This window comes from Microcebus murinus, chromosome 10, assembly GCF_040939455.1.
Source record: "Microcebus murinus isolate Inina chromosome 10, M.murinus_Inina_mat1.0, whole genome shotgun sequence".
Taxonomy (NCBI): Eukaryota; Metazoa; Chordata; class Mammalia; order Primates; family Cheirogaleidae; genus Microcebus; species Microcebus murinus.
This window is the reverse complement of record NC_134113.1, coordinates 52843708-52857886: the sequence shown is the minus strand read 5'-3', so window position 1 is coordinate 52857886 and position 14179 is coordinate 52843708. Positions and strand designations below refer to the sequence as shown.

Below are 14179 nucleotides of genomic sequence, written 5' to 3'. Positions count from 1 at the left end.
GTTAAGTTCTGTCTTCTCTAATATTATATTAAAATTGTTCTTGAGTAGGGACTGGAAATTAAATACACTAAAACTTCTGTAACCTACCAGTTAAAATTTGAGTAATTAATAACTTAACACATAAATTTTTTAAAAACATAATTATGGAAACATTTAAGTTTAGGGAACAGATAGCTATTGAGTATTTTAACATATATTTACATATACATAATTATAAATTAAACATAGAAGTAAATTACAATCCATTCCTACAGTGTACTTTTTTTCTTTAATTCGCACTTTCTGATCAGAATTCTTTTACAAATCATGAATTGAGATTTAATTTAATGTATTTATAGCCTTTCCTGGACCCACAAAGAATTCCTAAGAAATATGTATGAAATGATTATTGATTGTGATATCTGACTTTGGTTAAAAATATATGTTACAGTGAAATCAGGTATACAAATTCCAGTACAGTTTAATTTATCTTATATTTAGATATGTTATTGTTACTACAGAATGGGCTGTACAATTCTGACACTATGGTCTTTTATAAAAATTGAGTTATGAAATTCTTTTGTATAACTTCTAATATGGTTAAAGATGTATGATATTTGGACCTTTATTAAAGTGTGTTTTTAAATTTAAGCTTTGCATAAGATTTAATTATCAGAATAATGATGAATGCTGCAAAGTAATGTTGTATGCATTTTTTTCTTTTTAGTAGTGAAAAGAGAATAATGTCATTAAAAAAACTTCGACTAATAGGCTCTAAAACATGTCTCATGGACTAGATTTTTAACAACAAAAATATACTTTACTGAAATAATGTTGATGAATATCTTTATAGTTTTTCATAAGATTTGAATTCAGTTTTTTTGCATAATTTTTTAATGCTTCTCCATACTTCACCTCCAAAATAATAGGGAAATGCATTTTTCAAAGAGGGGAAATATGAAAGAGCAATTGAATGCTATACTCGAGGGATAGCAGCAGATGGCACAAATGCTCTTCTTCCAGCTAACAGAGCTATGGCCTATCTGAAGATTGAGAAGTAAGTATTAGTTACATTTTGATGCTTCTGAGGTTGAAAATTTACCATAAATTGGCATATTCACTAGCCAATAAATTAAAATTTATATATTCTAGAGCATTTAAAGTTAAATGAGAGAGAGGGAGGGAAAGAAAGAGTGTGACTGTGGTATGTACATGTACCTGTGGCATAGTACCAGGCACATAGTACATATTCAGTAAATGTTCTTGTTGTGTTTTCCCACTTTTAATAGTCTGGCACTATGCAATTTAACACTTTTTCTTTAGTTGCTTTATGTATATTCTGGATAACTGATTTAAAAATTATTTTTAATCTCAGAACCCTTTGAGCAAAGTCTTTTTTTTTTTTTTTGAGACAGAGTCTCACTTTGTTGCCCAGGCTAGAGTTAGTGCCGTGGCGTCAGCCTAGCTCACAGCAACCTCAAACTCCTGGGCTCAAGCAGTCCTGCTGCCTCAGCCTCCCGAGTAGCTGAGACTACAGGCATGTGCCACCATGCTCGGCTGATTTTTTCTATATATATTAGTTGGTCAATTAATTTGTTTCTATTTATAGTAGAGACGGGGTCTCGTTCTTGCTCAGGCTGGTTTCGAACTCCTGACCTCAAGCAATCCACCTGCCTCGGCCTCCCAGAGTGCTAGGATTACAGGCGTGAGCCACCGCGCCCGGCCTTGAGCAAAGTCTTATCTAAAGTGTTTTATATACATATATATAAAACAAAAGGAAATTGGTGTTACTGAAACTGCTGGTTAATGACATATATAGCTAAGACTTGGTCCTATGATATTAACCAGCTAGTTTTGGATGTGCTTATTTGGGACAATCAGTAGGATAATATCTGATGGCAGAAGCTATGACTTACATTTTTGTGTATCTTATAATAACACTTCATACACTAGTGTCAGAATAAAAAAAAAGTCTATAAGTGTTATAAATAGGAAGCTAAAGCTTTTTCAGTGCCATGAACTGCTTTAGCTGCATGATAAGCCCTTCTCAGGATATTTTTAAATGTATGACTGTATTATTAGGATTACAAAGGAAATCAAGTCTATCAAAACATAGTTTTGAAAATATTAAAATTTGTGATAAAGTAATATATGTGCCTTTTTATTAATATACTACAAAATGAGAAACTATGTTTAAAATACAAGTTAAAGTTAAAAATTTTTTTAAGGACATGAATGTGAAGATTTGGGATGATCTTTGACACATCTTCCACATATTGTGGATAGGGAATACCTGAAAACAACATACATGATTAGGTTACAAGTGTGATCACACATGACTTAACTTTTTGGCATCTGAATGTAACTACTAGGGGCAGAGTTGCCCAGTAGTTGGCCAGCTTTGTCACAGGAATGTCTATAAACTGGATATTGCCATCATATGCAGATAAGCAGCAGGTTAAATTTATACTATAATTCTGAAATAGTGGTGAGCATAAACAATATTTTGAGATATTAGTAACAATTATAATGTGTAGTTAGTCTTAGGTGCCTGTGTATTGGGGTAGCAGTGGCAGGTAAGAAGAATTCACCTAGTTAGGCCAATCAAGATATCTAGAGACAATGGTTCTGGAGGTAATAGGCTGCATTAGTAGTTAGCCTCAGGGAGATCAGCAAGACATCCTTGGGTTACAGTAATTTATGCTAATGGAGAGTCTGTGAGCTGGCAAGTTGTGGAATGTAGCTGGGTAGATGGTTAGCTTCAGAAGATCTGTAGAGGTAGGATGATAATCACAAATGAGGACACAAGTTTTTAACAGAACTCTATTCTTTGAAGAAGATTAATCAAGAACAAATTTGATACCAAGAAGCCACTAAGCCATGGGAAAAAAAAAAGAATAAATTTGGGGGGGTCTCATTCTTAAGAGGGAACAAAGTATAGATTTAGAGATAGGATAAGAAAAAAGGGCCCAATAATATTAGATAGTAGATTTGGGAAACAGGGTTGAGGGTTGGTCACAAAAATAAGGTAGAAATTTGGTTCTTGGAACTGGAACCAGACTAGACTTGATTTAGTAGAGGGTTCACTTAGTGTTGATTAGGTATGGGATGGATACTAGAGCTGTAGTAGAACTGGGGAAAGTGGACCTTAACTAAAAATCAGAAGAGAGTCAGGGGCTAAGGAGTTCGGCAGGGAGGATACTGTTTTCTGCTTTAACTATTTTTTATTATATTTATATTTTTGATTAGCTTGTGTTTTTCTCCCACTACCTAAAAGGTGTTTGTTGATGGGATTTTTCTAAGTCCAGTTTACACATGGAGCGCATAAGGGACATTTAACAATTTTAAAGGATTTACATGAGTCCATTGTCAAAGAATAATTACTTGCCTGTGTTGAAACTTCAGATTTTAGAATAATTGTTGGGTTTACTTTAGCTGTATAATAGAACATACTTTTTGAATATGCAATTAAAATGGCTTCCTAAATGTTTATTTTCTAAATTTTCATTGAATTAGGGTGTTTGGAAATTTTCTTATTTACTTATTCAGCAAACATTTATGGAGCCAAAATGTGTCAGGTGTTCTGGTAGGCACGCTGGAAGGTGTTAAGTGTACACATATTAAATATACAGTTGTTTTTAAGAAACTTGAAGGTGGGTGGCAGAGATGGAAAAGGAGACCAATAATTATTTTTAAGTACACTATGATCATGCTAGGAGGGACATATGTTATGGGAGTATGGGGCAGGGGGAACACTGATACAGACTGAGTCCAGGGAGCGGAATTCATGGGAAGCATCTTGAAATAGTTCAAACCAGACTGAGATCTAAAGGAGTAATAGGAATTAGTGAGATGAAAAACAGGTTGAGTGTCCTAGTGTGGATTCAAACACGTGGGAGCGGGAAAGTTCATGGCACTTGCTGAAAAGGGCAAGTGGTGTATATTATAGTTGTGATGCAGGACACAGTGGCAGAGATAAGGCCAGAGAGTCAGGCAAGCCCCTGACTTTGTCGCCTCAAAGGAATTTGACTTTATCCTGTAAAATGTAGGCACCATGCAGAAAGTTATCTTGAATGGGAGGATAATATAATTAGATAAGTAGAAAATACATTGGGAGGGGCATGGACACACAGATGTATTCTCTCTTGCTGAAAAGTGAACTAAAGGAATCAGGGATGTTTAAGTTCATTAGAAATTCTGATTTTGTTCATGTGAGGTCTTGTTTTGAGTGTAAGATGGTATTCGTGTAGGCTTTGGGGAGAATGTAATCACAGGACATTCTTTTTTTAAAAAATATTCTCATGAAACTTTTCAAATTTTCATGAAAGTAGTGTAATAAGCCCATGTATCTATCATCTAGTTTTAATAAACCATACCTTTTTTATAATATTTGTTTCAGCATTTTGCTCCTTAATTATAAAGCAAATCATAGACATTGTGACACTTTACCCCTAAAGCAAAGGATGTTTCATACATAACCACAGTACCATTATCACTCCTAATAAATTAACAATAATTCATTAATGTCATGCTCATATATAGGAAGGTCTCAAGTTTTTTTGTTGTGCTTTTTTTTTAAAGCTCTTCTTAGCTTTTTTTTTTTTTTTTGAGACAGAGTCTCACTTTGTTGCCCAGGCTAGAGTGAGTGCCTTGGCGTCAGCCTAGCTCACAGCAACCTCAAACTCCTGGGCTCGAGTGATCCTTCTGCCTCAGCCTCCCGGGTAGCTGGGACTACAGGCATGTGCCACCATGCCCGGCTAATTTTTTATATATATATCAGTTGGCCAATTAATTTCTTTCTATTTATAGTAGAGACGGGGGTCTCGCTCTTGCTCAGGCTGGTTTTGAACTCCTGACCTTGAGCAATCCGCCCGCCTCGGCCTCCCAAGAGCTAGGATTACAGGCGTGAGCCACAGCGCCCGGCCCTTTTTTTTTTTTTTTAAATCATAGAGTAGTATCTAGTCTTTCTGAATTGATTGCTAGTTGCATGGCTGAGTAGAATTTATGCAAAGTATCAGATGCTATGCTGTCAGATATATAGTAACTCCCAAATTTTGTATGGATTATTTTTCTATAGCTATGCGATGTCTACTTTGGGTAAATGTTAATGAAGTTTTATTGGAAAACTAATGCCAGTTAAAATGGTAATGCAGGACCTGTGCTTATAGGGTTGTAGAGGAGTTAGGCTGTCAGTAGTGGTATTCTTTTGCCTGCTCTACTAGTACTTTTCCATCATTAATTCCATTCTTCCATCAGACTCTCATCTGACTTTCCTTTAATCTAATACTTCCTTACCAAATGATTATAATCCAAGATTTAGCGTGAATAAAAAATTTAAAAGATAGACCTTCTCCTCAAACACAGATTTGGGAGTTGGTATATTGAAATTATATGCAAGCTTTTAAAATTAGAAACATAGTTTATATGAAGTTTTTCTATAAGCTGCATTTTTTCCAGTCAGTAATTTTGTCATGTTCAATAGATATGAAGAAGCTGAAAAAGACTGCACACAAGCTATTTTATTAGATGGCTCATATTCTAAAGCTTTTGCCAGAAGAGGAACTGCAAGAACATTTTTGGGAAAGTTAAATGAGGCCAAACAAGGTAAGACTTTGTAACAGCTGGCACTCATTCATCCTGATAAAACTCCCAAGTTTTAGAAGTAGAGATTTACATAGCATTCCCGTGGTTTAAGGATACCAAACTTAAAGAAGTATGTTTTCTTTCTGTAGTTTAGCATGAGTAGGTTTTGGAGGAATGCAGCTTCCATAGTGCACCTGGTTATTTTTTGCTTTCACAGCATACAGTATACTCTGGCTAATTGCCAATCAAAATTAATAAAATATTCGAATTACAGATGAAAAGGAAAAAGGCAAGTGTGGAAAGAAAAGGAAGGGAATCAGCGGGTAGGAGATAGAGGATAATGTGAGATCCGTAGTGATGTCCCTTTTTATTCTTAATACTAGTTATTTTTTTCAAGATCTTATCTTTTTTTTTGTTTTTTTGAGACAGAGTCTCACTTTGTTGCCCAGACTAGAGTGAGTGCCGTGGCGTCAGCCTAGTTCACAGCAACCTCAAACTCCTTGGCTCAAGTGATCCTGCTGCCTCAGCCTCCTGAGTAGCTGGGACTACAGGCATGCGCCACCATGCCCGGCTAATTTTTCTATATATATTAGTTGGCCAATTAATTTCTTTCTATTTATAGTAGAGACGGGGTCTCGCTCTTGCCCAGGCTGGTTTTGAACTCCTGACCTCGAGCAATCCGCCTGCCTGGGCCTCCTAGAGTGCTAGGATTACAGGCATGAGCCACCTCGCCCGGCCAAGATCTTATCTTTTAGATATTCATTTTATTAGTCTTTTCAAAGACTAATAAGACTTTTCAAAGTCTTTTGTGTGCGTTTTCTATTTAATTTTTTCTCAGCTTTATTCTTTCAACTTTCTTTGGATTTAATTTGCTGTTTTTATAACTTTTTGAGAACAGTCTTAGACAGTTGATTTTCAGCCTTTCTTTTCTGATATGTACACTTAAAATCTGGCAGTTTCTCTATAAGCCTGACTTTAGCTGCAACCCCTGAGTTTTTTTTTTAATTTTGGAAAATAATACATAACATTAAATGTACTATTTTAAATTTAGCATTTTTAAGTATATATTTCAGTGGCATTAAGTACGTTTGCATTGTTGGGCAGGTCACCACTGTCCACCTCCAGATCATCCCATTCTAAAACTGTACACATTGAACAGTAACTTTTCATTCTCTCCCCCAGCTCTTGGTAACCACCATTCTACTTTCTGTCTTTATGAGTTTGACCATTATAGATACTCCATATAAGTGGAATCCTACAGTATTTGTCTTTTCACATCTGGCATATTTAACTTAGCATAATGTCTTCAGGGTTCATCCATGTTATAGCATGTATCAGAATTTCACCCCTCTTTAAGGCTGAATATTTCATTGTTTGGAATTCTCTTAGATTCTCTTGGATTCTATCTATATTTAGTGAGTTACTGTGTCATTTGTTAACAGTGTGAGTTTTGGTCAGTTAGATGACCTCTAGGCCTCAGTTTTATCATCTGTAAAGTGGGGTTGTAGTGACAATTATGTGAAAATTCATATAAAACAACTAGAATAGCACTCAGTAAATGTTCTTATTATTTGCTCACCTGTTTCCTTATATCCTGAGTAAAAATTCTTGAGAAAAAAAGGGATTACTAACTAAATATATCTTATTTTGAACTCTGTATTTTCACTACTTTGTACTTTTTTAAAAAATTCACTTTAGATTTTGAAACTGTTTTACTTCTGGAACCTGGAAATAAGCAAGCAGTAACCGAACTTTCCAAAATTAAAAAGGTAATGTATTCTTTTCACCAAAATATGCTCATATTTTCTGAAACAAATACATTTATTTGTTGCATAATTGATTTGAATATTTTGATGGTTATAATTACAAATTTATTTTCAAGGAATTAATTGAGAAAGGAAACTGGGATGATGTCTTTCTCGATTCCACACAAAGACAAAACGTGATAAAACCTATTGATAATCCACCTCATCTTGGATCAGCTGTAAGCAAAGCACTTTTATTTTTTTCCTTGCTACTTAAATATATTAATAAAATTGGAAACAGATTGTTGTATTAATAAACTCTTAAAAGAAGTGCTGAAAGCTCTTCATAGGGGCATTTTTTAGAATCTTTAAAAAATACTTCCTAGGATTATAGACATAATAAAATTAGGGAAATTTCAGCTGTTTAGAGTTCTGGGGTAACTTTTTAAATGATTTTTAACACTATAAAACTTTTATATGACTTTTAACACTATAAATGTATCAATGTAAATTATATTAAAGGAATGTCATGCAGTTTTCCATTTTATAGTAATTTAATGTTTTTGTATTTTTACTATTCTTGTCTGAGTTTGGGTTTTTATTATAATATCATTGCATCTTATTAAGAGTTAGATCTAAAATCAGCACTTCAGACAAAAAAGTCTAGAATAGGCAAAATTAAAACATTCTTAAAAATATTCATTGCACATTGTTTTGGGTATACAGTACTGTTTCTTTTTTAAGTCCAACAGTGCCAGTTTTTTCCCTGCAATATTGCAACAGAAAGAGTAGCTGGCATGAATTATTAATAGTAGTTTGTTTTATGTCGAACCTCTGAAGTTGAATTCATTTAAGGCAAATGTATATATGTTGTGACTCTATGTATATATATAATTTATAATATTTACATGGTACTTTTAATATGTATATAAATTATGAAATATAAAGTAACATACAGAAAAGTATACAAGAGTAATTAAGATTTAAAGAATAATTATAAAGTCAACATTCATTCAACCACCAAGTAACCATTGTGCACAAATGATCCTTTGATAGAAATAACAATTTTATAAGGAAGTTAGAGCAGATATCTCTATCCTCTTTTTATAAAGGGAGAAAATGAGACAAAGAAAGTTTGTTTTGTTACATTTGTATTTCAGGTTAGTAGCAGATAGAAAATTCCTTAGCTTAATACTTTTCCAGTATACTTATCATGACTATGTTCTTTGATTTTCTGGAGTAATACTGGTTTTATGTGTTTTGTGTGCCTAGCGTAAATCTAGATGTTTTCATACATTATATTCATTTTCATGTGATATTTATTGACTATTATTCTATTTTCAATAAAGGTTGAATGTTCAGTACAAGATTGAATGTTTAATTAAGTGGTGAAAACTTTTATCTTCATAAAACTACTTTACAAAAATTAATTCACAAGTTAAAGCCTTTGTTAGGCCTTGCTGTCCATAATTATAAAGAAAACATCACCATGTAGCAAGTCAAATATCTGTATATGTGATATCCCATCAACAATATACCCTAGCAGTGGCTTTTACAAATTTTGGGGGGTTCTCTTCTTTACTTTAAAAATCAATGTAGGCTGGGCACAGTGGCTCACACCTGTAATCCTAGCACTCTGGGAGGCCGAGCCTGGAGGATTGCTCGAGGTCAGGAGTTCAAAACCAGCCTAAGCAAGAGTGAGACCCCATCTCTACTATAAATAGAAAGAAATTAATTGGCCAACTAATATATATAGAAATTAGCCGGGCATGGTGGCGCATGTCTGTAGTCCCAGTTACTTGGGAGGCTGAGGCAGTAGGATTGCTTGAGCCTAGGAGTTTGAGGTTGCTGTGAGCTAGGCTGACACCACGGTACTCACTCTAGTCTGGGCAACAAAGTGAGACTCTGTCTCAAAAATAAATAAATAAATAAAAATCAATTTATGTTAATAGTTGTGAAAATGCAGTGTGAATTTGAATCTCTTATGGCAGTATCTCAAAATAAAACATCTCTATGAAATGAGAGATCTGGGGTAAACCTTTTGTAAGTGATCCAACACAAAACAAAATTAGTATTCTAGTGGGAAGAGAAAAAAATTGCTGTTTATTTTTATAATAAGTGTCTATGATAGAAGTGTGGGCATTATTTTTAAAAAGTAGAATGTTGCAGTTTGGTATAATGCCTTTGAGACTTAAAAAGTTTGAAATCTTGAGCAAGTTACCTAATCCCTGTGTTATCTTTATGTTTTCTCCTTACATTGAAAATAATTCACATTAGTTTGTATCAAAGGAAATAATGTACATAAATGCTAGGGCGATTTCATGTAAAACAAATGTTGATTTTCTTTTGTCACGTTTGTGAGACTACCTGGTCACTGGGGAAAGTGGTCAGGAAAGAAAGGAAGGCCACAGAAAGTGGAGTGAGAGACTGCTAGGGTTGTTCAAGAGAGAGGTTAGGCCAGGGTAGTCTGTGTTTGAAGGCCTGGCAGCCTGGAAGTATTTTTAGCAAACCTTCTCTAAAGAGTACGGGAGAGGAGAGATGTAGGTTGATTAGGCCTGGGTTTTCCCTTAGGGTTGTAGTAAATGAAAGTTTTTCCTGATCCTTTAGTCTCTACTAAAATATTTTATTTTGCTTTATTTACTTTTTTTCATTTTTCTGTTCTCCGTGTCAAAGCTTGGTCCATTGTTGCTATACATTCTAAGAGGTTAAGGGGACCAAAAAAAAACAACAACAAAAAACCCCCCCCAAAAACCACAACTTGGTCCCTCTTCCTCTTTCCTTCTTTCTGTTTGTTCTTATTCTCTCTTTTTCTTGAAATCCCCACAACAGAGAGCCAAATAAAATGTTATGCTTCTGATTCATAATTTTAAAAAAGGAATGAATTGAACCTTTCATGTTTCTTAAGTCCTTTCTTTCTGTAGTGGTGTATTTTATAGTTTATCCCTGTTACCAGCATGCTGCTCTCCTTCCCCAGTCCCTCTCAGCCATCATCAGTGGCCTTCAGTGGCACCCAGTACCCATTAGTAAATACATTCACACATCTTTTGTCAATGAAAGGATTTGGTTTTAAATGGGACCACATTGATTTAATTCATATTATTGCTTATGTCAGATACTATTGTGTATTTTTTAACACTAACACATGTCCATGCTTGATTGATATCTTGGTAGAAAACTGTTGCTGATATAGTTCTTAGCAAAGCAAAGTCCTTAACAGGATTGTTCTTTAAAATAGAACTGCTTACAAGATTCTGCTAAAAATTTGCTTATAGCTTTTTCATTTTTGTACATTCATCTGGTAACACTCAGTTTACCATTAGGTCTTATCTTAGCTGTGTTAATAGAATGTCTAGTTTTACCATTGAGTTTAATATCTGTGTCAAAAGTTTTTGTATTTACACTTTTTGATTTATAATTCAGCTATATAGTTGGAATGCACGCTTTTAAAGTATATTGGGGAAGTTTTTCTCTTTTTTTAAAATCAAATTTCAAACATATACAAAAATATTTAGTTGTAACTGTTAACAGTATTTGCAGATTTTAGAAGGAGCTTTTCTTACCTGTTTCATTTCAGTACCTCTGATGAAACAGTAGCTCCTTAGTGTACTTCTGTGTGTTTGGTAATATGATATAGTAAAGAGTATTGTTATTTTATAAAATATAACAGAGTATTGTATTGTATGTATACTTAAGAAATTGAAAACAGCACTATAGTAATTGAAATAAATAGTGAATGCCTTTTATTTTATTAAATTGGAAAACCAAGCCAGGCATGATAGCTCACACCTATAATCCCAGCAGTCTGAGAGGCTGAGGTAGGAGGATTGCTTGAGGCCAGGAGTTCAAGACTAACCTGGGTAACATACCAAAGCCCTGTCTATAAAAAATTAGCTAGGCATGGTGGTACACACCTGTAGTCCCAGCTACTCAGGAGGTGGAGGCAGTAGGATCACTTGAGACCAGGATTCAGCGAGCTATGTAGTGTAGCACGGCACTCCAGCCTGGACAACAGAGGAAGATGCTGTCTCTAAAAATAATTAAATAAATAAATAGGAAAATTAGTATGGCTAACTTTTACTAACTTTGTGAATATTATTTGACAAATCTTTAATCCTCTGCTGGTTTTATCCAGCTGCTACGTATTTAGAGAATATACTTAGGTCTTAATGTTAGTCTGTTTCATGAACAGTGCTGGTTATTGTCCGCCCTTGTTCTTGTTTTCAGTTAGCCCATAATATTGCTGCTGGCTTGGTTATATTTCTTTGCTTTATTGCCTCTAGGATAAAGTCCAGACTCCTTGACATGGCACACAAGTCCCTTTGTAAAAAGCTGTCTTCAGGCAGCCTTTCAGGCTTTGTCTCTACCACTCCACCCCTTATGGACTTCTCACCTTTCCTCTGACCATGCTGCATCATTCCACTTTGCCATTCCTATGTACTTTTTCTGTGAAGGCTTCCCTAATGCTAATGTTCATCTTCCTTCCTTTGTTCTCTTAGGATTTTGTGCTTTCATCTTTTATACATACACATTGCCTTGTATTTATTTATATGTACAATCTCTCTCCCCAATTTAGACCTTCCTATGATAGGTGTACTATACATAGCTTTTATAGTCTGTCTAGCCACCAAATTGAATTTACTTATAACTGGGATATTAGCTGGGAGAACACTGCAGCCTTTTAACTTTTGACCCTAAAATAAGAAACCTTTAATATGTTGAATTAAAGAATTGATTTTAATTGTTTTAGAAACCACTCAAGAAGGTTATTATTGAAGAAACTGGTAATTTGATACAGACTATTGATGTGCCAGATAGCACCACTGCTGCTGCTCCAGAGAGTAATCCTATTAATTTAGCAAATGTAATAGCGGCCACAGGCACTGCAAGTAAGAAGAATTCGAGCCAAGATGACCTTTTGCCAACAAGTGATAGTCCAAGAGCGAAAGTATTGAAAATAGAAGAAATCAGTGATACTTCAACCCTGCAGTGAGTAGAAATACTGTTATTTGATAATTATCTAGAATGGTGGTAATTCCACTAGGAAATTGTTATTATTGAAACTTCTGATTTGTGTTAATTACCCTAATTTTTTCAACTGTTTAACTTCAGGTTCTAGTTTTTCTTTTTTATTTATACTTAAAGAGAGATTTTGCTTAAGGAATGATCACTATTTTTTTTTCCATAGTGGGGAAATTAGAGATGATAGAAAAGTATCTTGAACAAATTGATTTTGTTCATTTTCTTTTCTAGAACTTAAGTATATATGTTTTACTATTAAAAATTTTTAATTTTTTAAAAGGAAGCTTCATAAAAATGTAGAATGTTGTCATTACTATTATTTCATCCATTAATATTTAAGACTATTGTGGGATCTTTAAGTTTTGTTGGAATTTAAAGAAATAGTTTACATATCCTTAATGAGGAGAATATAGAAGATGGAAACTAATTATAATTAGATTTATTTTGGAGTGAAACTTTATTCATGTATTTCTACACTGCCACTCAACAAACCTATTAAAGTTATTTTTAAACTTTGAACTTTAGTAGTAGTTTTATTTAAAGTGATAGTATAGATTGTGGAAAAATACTGTTAGGTCCTTAAATATGAAATGTCTGATTTCAAATCAGAAGTGTAGTTTATTATATCTCAAACAAGAAGCAGTACAATTAATCAAAATATGCACCTAAACTATCAACAGAGTGTTGCTATCTTAACGGTAGCTTGTTTATGCCAGCCAGGAAGAAACCAGGAGAGTGGTGATGAAACCGTGAGTAGTGTTTTCCACAGCTTGTTGAGAATTGAATATTTTTCCTTGCAAGAAGGGTCCAAAACCTAGAAGAAGTGGTAGTCAGTCGGTGTAAGGTCTGGTGAATATGGTGGATAACTGAGAGTTTCCCAGTCCAAGACCCTGCTGTAGTTTGAGCAGCATTGTGTGACGTGGTCAGCATTGTCTTGCAAGAGGATTGGCCTGTCTCTTGACCAATCTTGGCTGCTTAATCACAAGCCTCTTCATTATTTCATCCAGTTGGTTGCAGTGGGCATCACTGCAATTGATTGACTAGGTTTCCTGAAGCTTTAATGGATCATACCAGTGCTGGACCACCAGACAGACACCATTAACTTTTTTTGATGAGTATTTGGTTTTGGACTGTGTTTCAGCACTTCATCTTTATCCAACCATTGTGCTGAATGCTTGCAATTGTCAGAACCCATTTTTCATCAAATGTTACCAATACAGTGTAGAAATGGTTCACTTTTGTGTCATGACAGCAAAGAACGACAAGCTTCAAGACGATTTATCTTCTGACACTCGTTTAATTCATGCAAACCTATTTATCCAGCTTCTTTACCTTGTACATTTGTTTCAAATGGTCCAACATTGTTGGAATAGTAATGTCAAACCTTGCTGCTAATTCACAAATTCACGTCAGTTGAGATTAATTCGCTTCCTTTACAGCTTTCAGCTTATCATTATCCACCTTGGTCTCTTTGTCACCCATGTGGCTGATTTTCAAGATTAAAATTACCAGAATGGAAATTCTTAAACCATTGATCTAATGTATGTTCATTAGCCACATCTTCCCAAACACTTTGTTGATATTTTGAGCTGTCTGTGCTGCGTTGGTTCCACGACAGAACTCATATTCAAAAATAACATGAATTTTTGACTTATCCATGGTTTCACAAAAATTGCTCTAAAAACAACTTTGAAAGATAATCACAAGCCAAATGTGCATTTGAAAGACGTACCTTCATAGTAAAAATAAAACAAGAAGTGTCAGAAGTGAAATGTCAGAGATATCAACTGTGAGAGTACTTAAGGAAATTGGACGTTTCATACTTAATAACCTAATGAGGCAGCTTTTTTCTT

At 34.4% G+C, this 14179-nt stretch overlaps 1 protein-coding gene across 2 annotated transcripts in view; it reads left to right on the top strand.

The window, feature by feature from the left end:
- Nucleotides 1-14179, top strand: part of RPAP3 (RNA polymerase II associated protein 3) — a 38963-nt gene that overhangs the window by 20165 nt on the left and 4619 nt on the right. For both annotated transcript variants that reach the window (XM_076007208.1, XM_076007207.1), the window contains exons 9-13: nucleotides 909-1036; nucleotides 5462-5583; nucleotides 7261-7331; nucleotides 7445-7546; nucleotides 12055-12293. In XM_076007208.1, coding sequence (XP_075863323.1) covers nucleotides 909-1036; nucleotides 5462-5583; nucleotides 7261-7331; nucleotides 7445-7546; nucleotides 12055-12293 — 662 coding nt within the window. The remainder of the gene's footprint in view (nucleotides 1-908; nucleotides 1037-5461; nucleotides 5584-7260; nucleotides 7332-7444; nucleotides 7547-12054; nucleotides 12294-14179) is intronic.